Raw genomic sequence first — 15,549 nt, forward strand, 5'->3', positions numbered from 1 at the left:
CTATTGTTTCTGATGCGCAAATCCAGCATTGAAATCGTCCTAATTAACAAAATTACTATCGCTACTATATACTAGTACTACTACTACTACTATGTACTTATACTACTACTACTACTTTTGTCCAATTATGTGAATGAGCTTTCGATGAATTTAATACAATATGTGTTTATCGTAGAGCATCCTTGTTATTTGAAGGTGAAAAGGCTATATGTTCATAAATGTATACCTAAGATTATCATGGGGTAACCATTTAATTAATTAAATACCCTTTGAAGGAAATCCATTAATTTTATGCGGGTAAATGGTTGTACTCGTTGTGTTCGTAGATAATCTGCAATAAGGGATTAAATACTGACAATAACTTGAACTATTGTTTGATCAAAGTATATTCTTTAATTTTATATACATATGTATAAGAAAAGATACTTTAAGATTAGCAACTATAAGAACCCGAAACACATGTATGTATATAGATTTAATTATTGGCGGGATTAGATTCTAAGCTCGAAAGGTCGCTTTCTTTATCCCTTCAATTACAAAGGCAGCAGATCTTCGAATCGTAGACGACAGTGTCTAATCTATAAATTGGTACATTGGGTATTATTAAACCGATATTATACAAAGCTAAAGGAATAGGGGGTATAGTACTGCCATTCAAGCCCGATTTGCAAAGCGTCAAAGCTCGATTCGGAACGTGTACGCAAGTCGGATCATTGGAGATTACATCGGTCGCAGCTTTCGGACGTCGATCCTTCGTCCTCGACTTAATCCTGCAAAACCCCAGTGTCACGCCATGAGGTGTAACGTACAAGGGCCAACTGTCGCTGTGCAAAAAGACAAAATCGAAACCCAACAGCATTAGCTGTAATGTCGAAAATCCATTGTAGGAAAGCTCCTTATATCCTATTACATAAATACATACGTACATACATATGTATATACATAGTATATAAAATCTTATACCACTGTGACGTGTTCTGTAATATACACGTCCAAGCAAATCCTAAATAATGCAAAGGTATTATTGTGGGTTACCTTTAATTGCATTGGTCTATTTGTGACTTTAGTAACTACACAATATGTTTGTATATTACTTAATACAATGTTGCCTGCTTTCACTCGTATACGAAAATAACCCAGTGAAGACTTCAAATATCTTGAGTTGAAACAAATTTTGGTATAAAATTACCCATTTCAAGTATTTTATAATATTCATAAGTTTAAAATAAGCAGCCTTCCCAAAACTTTTACAAATAACACTTTTATATATTGATTTCTACAAATTGTTTTCCATGCTTTTTTACTATCCTCTGAATTATGAACCTTATATGTAGTACATATTACTGACTTTAACTGCACTCACATGTATGCTGTTTTAATTTTCTCTCATGTAAATTAGTGTTCCAGATAATTGAATACATACAAATGTACATGTATATCCGATAGACTAAACCCCTAATTTTATGAAATAATTCCTAAGGTCATTCTTTGAATGTACCGAGTATCAAAATACTAAATAATCACTTAATTTGTAATCTAACTCATCATACATATTCATGTGCACCTTGCCAACAATATTTTCATAGTATTCTGTATGTGACATAGAAATAGTTCGCAGAAACGTTAAAAGCTTTTACAGAACACAAAACTTCATCTATTGTTAATACGTAAATAGATAAAGTAAAAATCGTACGTAATAACTGGAAATAGCAATTATAATCTTCAACTTGCTATACATCGAATTTACCTACACATAACATATTGTAATGGTAATTAAACTCATTGTAAGCATTTAAACATGTAATCACACTGCCTATAAAGGGCAACTGTAATTACGTTTTTACAGCATTATCAAGACAGTCACATATATACATATATGTATGTATACACGTTGAGATTTGTATCGCAATCATGATATTTGCGACATGTTTCATCGTGTATATAGACTTTAAAGTCAATTCCGATTGATACGACGAAATGTGAGTGGGTACCTTCAGATTCCACGTTGAATTCGAGACTAATTGAAATATTTTCTTTTTGAAGGGTGGCGCGTATGTTTGCAAAAGGTCCCCAGCCGAATATTTATGTGAAAAGGGTCCCGTGTAATGGCCGGTTAAGTACCGGCACTCGGCACATGCCAACCCGCCGAAAGGGACAAGTATCGGAACGGACGTGCGCCATAGATTCAGAGTTCCCTTCTTCCCCTCTGCCTATTCAGATTGTGCGAAAACGATCAACAACAAACGCCGCCAACATTCACACTCCTAAACACTTTATGGAGTGAAACTTGCGCGAGCTATGGCCGCGACACGTGTTGTGTCGGACCGCATAATGGCCGCAACTAGACAATGCGCCACGTGTTGCATGCGGCCCGCTCAATTGCAAACGATGGACTTTACATATGTACATACATACATACATACATACTACTACCTATACTAAGAAAACTATTTCATACATCATAAGTGTGTGTGCTTGCTTGGTTTGTCCCTATACTGCCGAGTTTGCTGATGGCCTATATATCATACTTAGGTTCAAATTTTCTTCGAGAATGATCATATAGGCAAAAACACACAGCGATGAACGTGGAAAAATGTGAGGTGTCTTGCAAAAATTCATGGCACACCATTCCAAAATCACCCCCTGGAGTGTTTTCGGTCAAATTATATCCTTGTATTTATCCTCGCTTGACAGTGATCGATAACGATGTATCCCATATTTGAATAAATGTCCCCCACAGCGGGTAGCCAAGCACACGACGTGCCGTTCTTCCCTGTATGATTTTGCCCTATTGTGTGCATGCCAAGTTTAATTAGTCCATCAATTTAGAAATGTATTACCAAATTGTTCAAATTGAAAAACGCTAATTTGACATATTTGTTGTATGACGGTCCTCGAGCGGCTACACGTCCTAGCGTATACACGTCCTAACAAAACGTACAAATATAATACGAACATAATAACAGATCAACAAAAAACTTCTATCTAGTACAGCGGTTTCCAAACTGGGAGGCACGGACTATTGCCAAGCGAGGCGCCAAAACTTTTAATAAAAAAATAATTTTCATACCATAATATCTACAAATAAATAAAACTTCATATCGTAGCTTAACAGTAAAAATTCAATGCATGAATGTTTATTTTTATTTTTCTTTCATTTTTATTTATACGTTAAATTCCTATAAAAAAATATCCGGAGAAGAAGATTTTAAAAATTGCGCCTTTGCAAACGCTCTGTTTTAGCTAAAGATGCCCATTTAATTGCATATGTTCGATATGTCGCGGATAATAATATATTAGAAGATATATTATTTTGCAAACCCATTCTTGGGAAGACCACATCCATTGAAATTTTTAATATAATAGACAGTTTTTTTGAAGAAAACGACATAAAGTGGAATAATTGCGTTGTACTGTGTACCGACGGAGCTCACTCAATGTCCGGACACAAAGCAGGTATTGAAGCATTGGTCAAAAAGAAAGCACCACATGCTATCTGGACGCACTGTATGATTCTCAGAGCAGCTCTATTGTCAAAAAATATGAGCGAGGAACTGAACAGCATTTTTACAAAAGTTATAAAAATTATAAACTACATTAATAGTCCTTTGAGAGCAAGGCTGTTTGCAAAGCTGTGTGCTGATATGGAAGCTAATTATACCTCACTTTTGTATTATTGTGAAGTTTGCTGGCTATCTCGGGCAAAAATGATTCTAAAGGATGTTTGAACTCAAAGAAAAAATAGCAACCTTTCTCGAAGAAAACCAACATGAAGAGGCACATTTGTGGACGAACGATAATTTTATTGTTACACTTGCCTATTTGGTTGAAATTTTTGGAAAATTAAGCTGTTTAAATAAATCAATGCAGGTATCACAAACACACCCACTTGTTCAAAAAGACAAAGTAAAACCTTTCATTAAAAAATTGATGTTATGGAAATCAAATTTACAAAAGAATGAGTTGGATAGGTTTTCACTTTCCAAAGATTTCTGGGCCACAGCCAATATTAGCAAGTAAAATATTTTTACCGACCACTAGGATGTTTTAGTGATGCATTTTTCCAATTATTTCAAAGACCTTGATTTCTCAAAGTTTTTGTGGATACAGAATCCATTTAACTACAATGAAGAAGACGAATTTGAGTTGACAACCATCGAAAAATAAAAATTGATAGAATTATCATGCGATAGCTCACTAAAAAAAAAGTTTCAAAATGAAACCATATTTAAATTTTGGATGAATCTTGGTGGAGAGTATGAATCTTTGTATTGCAAAGAAATGCAAGTGCTGCTACCGTTTGTAACGTCTTATTTATGCGAAACGGGCTTTTCGGCACTAGCTGCAATGAAAACCAAATATCGAGCCAGGTTAATAGTCGAAAAGGAGTTACGAGTGGCACTCTTCATATTGCCGCCAAGATTTGATAAACTTTGTGCCAATAAACAACAACATCCTTCGCATTCAATTTTGATGTGTTAGATGTAGTTTAATTAGTAATTTAATATAAAAATAAATATACGTGTTCGTATAAATTTATGTTATAGCAAAACCTTTTTATTATTCTGTCTATTGTAGAGTTCAGTATTTTATTTTTAAATAAAGGTTTATTATATAAACCTTTTCTATATTATTGTATCTATTAAAAAATAAAAGGTAGGGAGGCGCGGAAAAAAAAATTTTTTTTAGGGAGGCATAGTAGCATTAAGTTTGGAAACCGTTGATCTAGTATATACCGTTTGCTACCAATATTTCCTCTCGGTCTCCGAGCATTTTGCACCATCTATTGAAAATTTATTTAATTAATTAATTTTTCTATTGGTGTTTTATATAGTTTATATGTATGTATGTAGGTGGATAGGTAGTTTTTACCATTTTTGTTTTCATATTAAACAATTAAATATAAGTATTAAATTTAATATATTTAAAAGATATTTGAAAAATTTAATCGAACACAGTACCGACACATTTCTTTTAACTTTTTTTTAATTAATAGCTTAATATGCCATAGCGCATGCGATGATATTTCATAGGGCACAACACTAGTATTTTATAATAATGAAAATTTATATTTTTATACGATAAAAGTAATGTAATTGTCACCTTTGGTGACCAAGAATTTTAACTCATCGCTAATTTCAAAATGCTTTGAACTTGTTTCCTTTAAAGATATAAAAATAAACTAAGAATAAAATAGTTCACCTTATTCTCTGGTCGCACGTAGCAGTTTTTCATATGTTCTGAACTTCGGTTGAAGTTTTTATCTCTCTCACATACAGATAAAAATTTCATACGAATGAAAAAATAACATGAAATTAAAGAATAAAGTATTGTCAAATGTATTGTCCGATATCAAATGTATTGTCCGATATCAAAAAGTAAGCGTTTCTAACCTATGTATATTTATGTACATACAAATATACATAGGCTACATAGCATCGTAGGTTGACTTGTCAAATTCGGGCAAAGCATCTGAAAATAAGTTTGCATGCTTCGAAGGCTAACCGTCGCCATCGGTCAAACATATTGACCCCGACGACCCTATCGCCAGAGCGTCGTAAACAACCCTCGAATTTTGCCACATTCGTCACACGAACAACCCACCCTTCCCACATTACAGTCACACGAAATGATCATACGAACACGTTGCGAAGCGGGAGGTGTGTTACTTGCCTTCTCAACCCTTCGGTGACCTCACCTGTGACCCAATTTCTACCTGGCACGGTTCATCTATTTTTCCCATCGCCCATGTAGGAATGCTCGACACGACCCCGTTACGGATGCGTGAGCTCGTACCCCATCCAGAAACGTCTGTTTAACAAGCTAACTTGGAGCACACCACTCTGGAGAACATACTTAATAACCCTGCAGCATCATAACTTTGCACTCGCCTTAAATACCAACATTTCTCTTTCTACTACATACTTCTCAACGCTATTCATGTATTTACATATGAAATGCATGCAAAAATATATCGTTTCTATATTATGACGGATTTATTAACATTAACCTTCATTTATGTGTTCCATGAAAGGTTATCTTGCACTGACTTCTGGAATATGAAACATTCAGAACTAAATTAAGACCTTTTTGGTCACCCTTTTCACTTTTTATTTAACTTCAATTTTCACATTCTATTTTAACTTCAATTTTTGTGCCATTTAATAATCCACGGAGCAACTTATCAACTTAGTGATGAAAGATTTTATTGGTTCTGTCTTTATTCTTAATTCCACTAATTCTCATCTCTGCTGCTGGCCTTAATCTTTAACTAAAGTTCGCTATGGTCCATAAATGGTGCTCGCAAGTTATATATAATATTTATTTTTATCACCAGGCTATATATGTATAATAGAAATATCTCAAAATAATGTCGGCTGCTACTATTTTTGCCCAAGCTAGCAGTAAAAAATTACAAGGAAATTGATAAAATCTCAAACCATGAGACGATGAAGTACTAAGAATATAATTACTATAGACGTCAATAAAACGATGTATATACATATGTAACATATATAGCTATAATGTAATATATAATAATGTAATGCTTCCAATTGAGGGGTCATGAGTTCATTATCTGGCCCAGTGGTGCTGATTAGACCTTGGCTATAGGTTGTTCATTTCCTATCAGAATTTGCTAATTTATCTGATTTCATCGAAAAGGTTCCACCAAATTGGCAAAAATCTTTCCTATCTCTGGAAAATTCGAGCTTATCTCTCGAGTTTTCTAAATATTTTAAATATACTACCCACTCTGTAAAATGTATGTATTTCTCTCAATATTAGTATGGTCCAATTTGTCCATTTATGTCTCTATGACACTGTATAAACATTGTTCAATGTTTGTAATTGGCCAGAAAATCGCCTTGGGGTTTACCTGTTAAGTCTTTCTGGTATACCTACAAATGTATGCATATGTACACATATATAAAAATAGAAAAAAAAAAAAAAAAATATATATATATATATATATATATATATATATATATATATATATATATATATATATATATATATATATATATTTGTGAAGTAATGACATACTACTTAACATTATTTGCGATTGAAACTTTCGTTTTTGTCAGTTGCATTTACATATGTACATACACACATACATATGTATAGGTATACATATATCGATAAACTTTTCAGAATCATTATTTCGCTTAATCGTATCGTTACGACGGATGTCGTTGTTGTATATTGCATCGACGATTTATCGACCATTATATAATTTATCGTCGGCTATAAAATCTGCTCGTAAAAAAAAAAAAATATATATATATATATATATATATATATATATATATATATATGTATGTGTACATATATTTATTTATTTATTTATTTATTTTAAACAGACCATTGTGGCATAACAGGAATTCCTAAAGCGCCACAATGGTCAAAAAAATATAACACAAAAAAGAAAAAAAACAAAATAACAATTAAACATAAACATAAATACATCCATACATACATAAAAAATAGCATTTATAATAACAGATAAAGTAAAAATATCAAATAAAATATAGCATAATGAATGCCTTGCACCTACAGCCAGTTTCCTTGAATGCCTTGCACCTACAAATACAAAACATCCCTGTAAGGCCCAAATGGAAGAGAGTTAATCAAAATTTCACTCATAAATCACAATCAATCATGAAAACAATGATGAGCGCAGACTACCAGATAAATGGGTTAGAGTAATTTCCGACAATTTACGCTCACTAAGGTGGAAAATATCACATTCAGTCTCGGCAGCAACGATTTCATTAAGAAGTCGGATAGCTCTTGGAATAGGAGCCATTCGAAAAAGGACTGTGCGGGCAGGAGGTACAGCCAGCAAATGATGATGTCTACCACGCACATAGTGAATAGGGACATAAAGCCCCAACTGCTCCAGCAACAACGGGCATGACGTATTACCACGTAAGAGCAGGAGAACGAAACGAATTAATGAGAAGTTTCTCCGAAGTTCAAGGGAATTATACCCAAGCATGCCCAAAAGGAAAGGAGTGGGGTAGAGATATGGGTAATACCCATATTCTTTCCTATATAGGAAACGAAGAAATGCTTTTTGCACTTTCTCAATCATCAGAGAGTAATTTGCTTCATGCGGATTCCACACCATCGCATTATACTCTAGCTTACTTCTCACAAGCGAATTGAAAAGCAAGCGAGAAGACAAAGGATTGGAGAATAATCTTGCATATCTCAAAACAAATCCAAGTCGACGAAAGGAAACGTCAGCGACTTTTTTGATATGGTTGTGAAAGGTGAGCTGAGGATCAAAAGTGATACCCAAATCGACAATAGATTCCACACGCTTCAACAAGACGGATCTAATGGAATATCCGTGACAATAGAGTGAATGTGCACGTCCATAGCTCATAATTGCACATTTGTTTAAATTAAGTTCAAGGCCTAAACTAGAACTGAACTCCAAGACAGCGTTAATATCAGCTTGAAGGAGAGAGGCTTGCCTCTCATCCTTGACAGCAAAAAATAATTTAACGTCGTCAGCAAACAAGAGACATGATGCATTACATAAAACTCTAGGGAGGTTATTAATAAGAATTGTAAATAGTAATGGGCCTAAAGTGGACCCCTGAGTAACACCAGATCGAGTAAAAAATGAAGGAGATTCATAAAGACCATATCTAACAAATTGCTTCCTATCACTAAGATAAGAAGCAAAGAGTTTAAGAAGACGCGTTGAAAAACCCACTTCAGCTAACCTGATCAAAAGAGCGTCATTATTGACTTGATCAAAGGCTTTACGAAAGTCAAAGTAGGCTACATCAACTTGCTGACCAACGTCAACTTTAGACATGATCAAATGTGTGAAGCAGGCGAGATTAGTGGTAGTGGAACGACAGGGTGTAAAACCATGTTGCTCATCACACAATAATCTTTTAAACTGCGCAAGAATCAAACGGTGAAGGATGATGTCAAAAATTTTGGGAATAGCCGAGATAATAGCAATAGGTCTATAATTTTCAACCTCATTTTTAGAGCCACTCTTATGAATAGGAATGACTCTAGATAATTTCCATTTTTCAGGATAATTACCAGAAGCAAGAATAAGGTAAAAAATAAACTGAAGAGGCTCTAAAAGCGAATTACAGCATACCTTTAATACGTCAGGGGGCACACCGTCAGGCCCAACAGACCCCTTAAAGAGCTAAAAAATGAAGCAAAAGCATTGGCGATCTCAGGACCGTCAAAACTTTTATTACCAAATGAGAATGAATGCTCAAGACCATGTGAAATATGCTTACTCTTAATAAATCTGAAAAAGTGGTTAGGATTAACCGCAATAGCACTCTCCATCTCATTAAGATAGACAGTATATCGCTCACTCACACCACGTTTCACGATCTTCCTAAGAGTCCGGAATTTCTCATAGTCACAAAATGATTGGCTACGTTTCCATCTTCTATGAGACAACCATTTTGCACGAACATCAGCTATAAGTTTGCACCCAAACCACGGCGGAAATACCCGCCGATGTTGTTCCGAATTAGGATAACTGATGAACCGAGGAACATGACTGTCAAAAATATTATAAAGTGTATAATACAAATATTCAACAGCATCACCAGTATTCATGAGGTACATTTGGCGCCAGTCAATTGAACGAACCTCATTATAAACCAATTCAGAATCAACACGAGCAAAATTCCATCGCAGTGAGGAAACCCCAACCGATGAACAAGCTGAAGCAGCTCTCACAGAAGAAATAAACAAAAGCTCAATATGTAATGCATCATGATATAGGTCCTCAGGGATGATCGCAGTTCCTTTTGGGCATTGGATCATCGTTGCTGACACATTACATTCATTCACTAACATAATATCAAGCATACTTGGATTAATGGGTGAACCAATCTGTATTATGTCGCAATAGGAAATCACAAAATTAAATTTATTGCGGACATGAATATTAGCACTAGGTAGATTAAAATCACCCATTATTAACAATATATCACGTTCATTCATAAAATCACGCACATTCATCATATTCACAAACAATAACTCGTATACGTCCACTTTCGCAGCAGGCGGAATGTAAACCACACATATAAACATTCTCAAAAATATAAAATCAACTCTCACCCATAAGTCCTCACCAGATAGAGTTTCAAAATTTGTCATCCGGACTGACCGAAACCAATCACGACAAGCAAATAATACACCACCACCACGTCGATCAACTCTATCGCGACGATGCACCCTCCAGGAAGAATCAAAAAGTTCAGCATCAAAAAATGATGAAGTCAACCATGTTTCCGTTAGTGCTACCATATCATCACAAATAGTAGAAACGGCTGAATTAAACGCAGCCAGCTTTGTCCTGAGACCTCGTACATTTTGGTAATAAATTACCAATTTTCGGTTTCCCAGTTTGGCGCGTGACTTTCTTTGAGACAAGAAATGGCAGTTTTGATTGAGCCAACGGAGACGAAACGGAAGAGGAAGCAGAAGAAGAAGCCAACACAGTCACAACAGCATCACGACTATCAGGACCATTTGAGCAGGCAGATGTAGGAGAAGAGGCAAATGTAGGAGAAGAGGCATACATAGACGTCACTGCGACCGTTTCCATAGAAGATTCACCAATACTTGCAGACGTAGTTTTAATATCAGGCTTCAAACATTTAGCAGCTCCCGAACAAACATCAGCAAATGAAACACTTGGGCGCAGCTCTAATGATGAAACAACGTCAGTGGCAGACATAGAAGTAGTATTAGTATTCGATTTTATATTCTTAATGCTCATTCCCCAATCTTTAAATCTACCAAAATGAACACCAGCAGGCCAAGAACCAGCAGAAAATAACAGGCCAGCGACAGAAGCAGGAACAGATACCTTAAAGGATGTATATGATCCTCGTGCATTAAGAGGGGAAACCACAATGCCATCCTTTAATCCACAGATGGCACTAACGTGAGTCAAAACCTCTTCACACGAAGTGTCCAACGAGAGCTTCCATATATGTATATTGACATTCCTTTTGACTGAAACAATAACTCCAGAAGCTGCTGTTCCCACCTCAAATTTACGTCTAAGTGGAGGTTGTTCAGCCGAAGGTCGGTCAGGTAATGCGGGTTGTCCAGGTTTTTCATGATTAATTCGCAGACCAGATTTACGTCTATTTCTTTTCTTTTTGCCCATCTTCACGGCTGCATCAGCAACGAGAGAAACAGAAGGAGAAGGCACAACACTTCTAATAAGTACAGGAGAATTCAAGCCTCGTATTAACTGCTCTAAGGATGAAAATCTTTTTTCAATACGATCAATTGCATTGACACATAGTTCACGCCACATTTTACAACAATCGCCCATTGTAAAAATTCAAATAAAAAAAATAACAAATGACAATTTTTTCTTATTCTCTCTTCTTTTGTTATTTTTTACCGTACTAAGTATATAATAATTTATCGATATATATTTTCAGAAATCAGTTTAACCACTGTATTTAAATCACAATTGCAAATTTTTTATCAAAAATGAAAGCAACACCAATAACACTACACACAATGCAAAAACACGACACTATTAATCGATAATATATTCGAAAAAAGCATCCGAATATCGGACAATCAAAACAACGAACCAGCTAGTTAGTATGCTACCTAGCATATATATATATATATATATATATATATATATATATATATATATATATATATATATATATATATATATATATATATATATATATATATATAAATATATATTAGTGCTTCCAATCCCGGAATGTTACTTCAGCACCGGGATTGCGGTGCTGGGAATTTCCGATCCCGGGATCCCGGTGCTAGCACCGGGATTTGAAATGTATAAGAAAAAAAGTTCAATTGCATGTTTTCATATTTCAAAAACGTTCAATTGCATTTTGCAATCTCTCCCGATGTTTCACGCAAAAAATACTCCCATATTGGCGTACTCATTTTGAGAGTTTGGCTACATTCTTTAAATTTTCAGTTCGCATCCATAAATTTCTGAGATTAAATAAAACACATCCGAAAATGTAATTCAATAAAGTAAAAAACATCGCTTTGATTCATTGATTCGTTTTTTACAAATAATTTGTACCGTTTAGTAATTATTCATCGAAACAATCCACCTAATATAAAAAAAACCAATTACATTTACTTTATGTAAAAAATTAGGATGTGACCAACCTAAGACTTTATCTATGTATTTGAGGAATATAAGAAGGATGAAAAACAAAATTCGATAATCGAACATACATATGTATGTACATACATACACGTTCATACATACCGGCTATGAGCATTTTCAATACAAATTGAACACAAATGTAGGAAACCTTATACAAGACAAAAGTTCTACTTCCGGCTTTCCAACCAAAACCTTGTCAATTCTATGTTAGTACAAAAAGAATACAAATATAAATTTTCAGCTAAATATGTTCAGGGCGTGGAAAGAATCGTTGTCACAAAATTTTTGACTTTTCTAAGAGGAAAAAATCCCGCTTTCGGTTTATTATATTTAGTGATTTTTTTTTATTTTCATCACATTAATACAACAATTATACTTGAATTTTTACGTGAAGAGCACACATGTTAAAGGGGCCGAAAAACCAAATTCCGTGACCTTTAAAGCGGGCTTAGAAATATATTCAATAAGTAAGTTGGCTAATAAGTTACAAAGTTCCAAAATGGTCCAAATATTTAAGCTTGTCAAATTTCCAAGTGCCTTTTTGTACCGAGGTCCTCATTAACGAAATTCCCTTTGAATGTAAGCATACATATATTATATTTAAGGATGAGTAAACTCGCTTGGCTTTCTCCTCGACAAATACACGACCTTCTCCGAACAAAACGGTTTGATTGGAATCTATCACCCTCGGGATTGAACGAATATCCTCTTATATACACAGCTTATTCAGACAGTGTTTCTCAATGTCTTCATATCGATTTTGTTTTATTTTCAGTTTGCAACAGGACGTACTACGGCGATATTGGAAAAACGTACGAGTTGAAGCTTGGAAAACCCATCGATGGCCGATTGCCTTTCCTATGCCACCTGACATTCACAGCTAATGGGGATATGCATGGAGAAATTGTACAGGTTAGTCTTAATTAATGTATTTATTAAATATTCGATCCGTTTATACAATTATGTATAATTTTATTTTGCGGTGTTTGAGAAATTGCGAAATTTATGGATAAGCCGAAAGAATGTCTTTCAATATAGCATTCTTGATGGGATTTTCGACGAGACCAAAAGCATTCCTATACCGAATTCTAAACAATTTTGTTTTATATTGAAAATATGTACATATATTTTGATCTATGCGCTTAATATCGTCCGTCATAAGTCGTTGACCATTTAAATATATTGCTATTATTTTGTTATGACCGTAAAAGATACTATGTAATATCATATGATTCTTATTCTATAATAAAAATCAAATCGTCAATAAGCTAGTTAGCATGACCAACTATTGTAATGCTTTCAAAATATTTACACAACTATAATAATACAAACGAATCCGTTCAAATACTATAAGTCAAACCTTAAAGTGTCTATTATACGGTCAAAGATACATTTCTTAGACATTTTTTCTTATACATTTCTTAGACGTAATAATGAGATATCTATTTTCTAACCCCGCAAGCACGAAATTCTAATGCATTAACCATGCGACTTAGTATTGAAATAAAAAAAGAAGAATGTAATCCGAAATGGGGCGTGAAAAGGTTCGCCCAGAGACTCATTCCTCCCGTATCGGATTAAGCCAGCGCGAGTTGCTCCAGGAACATTGCTTTTCTCAAACCGGGAGACTCAACCAGGAAGAAAGGGTTAGATCACGCTTCCTGCGGCTGCCGAGTTCACGGAACATTAAATTCGACCGTAAAAGCCGCGCTTTCCTCTCGTCGGTATCTTGTTCTCTCATATATTTTTTCTTTTCACTCCCCCACCCCCCACCTGACCAAAATCTGGCTGTGTAAAGATACACTATATACATATGTATAATGAAAATGCGTGAAAAATACTCTGCCCTCCTCACAAAGGCACCGATGCAAGCTTAAAATTGCTTGTTTCTGGAAAAGCGCAAAAAGATAAAAGAAAGAAAGCTACATAAGATGAGAAGTCAAAAAAATACAACTGCGCGTATTATACATTTCTATGTACGTTTGTTATTGATTGTTCTGTTAAATAAATCATTTTTATTTAATTTTTTTATTAAAGATTAGCGGGCATTATCCATCGTTGTTCCAGAGCCGTAAATAGGGTAGTTTGTGACTGGGGGCAAATATGATACTAGCATCCAATCCCCCCCCCCCTCTCCTTTAATTAATTTAATTAAATGAAAAATCATTGCTTATTTCCGATTCCTGGCGGCATATGGTCTTTTTCGATAATACAAAACGTGCGAAAATTTCAAAGAATAGTTGTCCCAAAATAAAATCAAGCATATTAGCAATATGGAATATTACCAACCACGTTTTCCCCCCCCCCCCTCCCCAATCTTATGCCCCGAATCATCTTCCCCCTCCGTTGACGCTACGATCCAGCGTTGCTCGGAAGATGAAAATTGAAATATAATTGTAGCTCCAACACATTCCGAAACCCGACTGATTTCTTAACAAAGGTAACATAAAAAATTTAAAAAAAATAATCAAATTATATTATCCTAATTTGAAAAGTGTGAATCTATTTGCATGGCGCAAAAACAAATATTTGTGAGATTTAGTTTTGTAACCTACATAGAAGAATGTATTGAACAATGATTAAGTTTTCATCGTGATATGCGGCGATCAACAGTTCGTCATGGCACAAGATCTCGAGATATAAACGGCGATTAAAACCGCTGAAATAGTATCAATTTTTGTACCACCTTTGTCTCTTAACGACCAGGTCCTACAATTATATATATACAATTCAATATTACATTTTATAAATTAGAATGGATTTTCAATTGAATTTATTTTTCAATTATGTGCACATAAATTGTTTGGGAGAAAAAATGTATTTTGAATATGAATTTTTAAAATTTTTGCTATACACTAAAAAATTTACTATACATTACAAAATTTACTATACAATAAAAAGTTAACTATAGAATAAAAAAATTTATACAAATAAAATTTTACTAAAAAAATGTAAAGGTTTTTTAGCTGAACAAAAATAAATTGAAGGACTATTGTTGTAGGATTTGATTTATGGGATGAATAATAATAGACAATGTCAGTAATTCGCCCATACTGCGGTATTGTGTATATTTACACAACAGATAAATGCTCCCAAAAAAAAAAATTCTTATTGTCCTGAGATTAAATAAAACGGAAATCGACACGATATTAACAAAATAATGTATATGTACGTACATATGTATATATGTACATATATTGAACTAAGTTCTCGTATTGAATTAAGAATACTCGTACACATGCTATACCCACAACGTACATATACTGACAAGCACACACGAGATGATTTGTATGGAAGATGTCAATGTCCACAATAAAGGTGTTTATTATCAACGACGAATAAAACAGCAAAAGGGGAAA

The 15,549-nt window shown here is 34.4% G+C and overlaps 1 protein-coding gene across 1 annotated transcript in view; it reads left to right on the forward strand.

Moving 5' to 3' along the window:
- LOC143915848 (uncharacterized) overlaps nt 1–15,549 on the forward strand; it is a 39,817-nt gene that overhangs the window by 10,593 nt on the left and 13,675 nt on the right. The window contains exon 5 of the mRNA XM_077436669.1: nt 12,966–13,102. Within this exon, the coding sequence (XP_077292795.1) occupies nt 12,966–13,102 (137 nt within the window). The remainder of the gene's footprint in view (nt 1–12,965; nt 13,103–15,549) is intronic.

Source organism: Arctopsyche grandis, chromosome 8 (genome assembly GCF_051622035.1).
Source record: "Arctopsyche grandis isolate Sample6627 chromosome 8, ASM5162203v2, whole genome shotgun sequence".
Taxonomy (NCBI): Eukaryota; Metazoa; Arthropoda; class Insecta; order Trichoptera; family Hydropsychidae; genus Arctopsyche; species Arctopsyche grandis.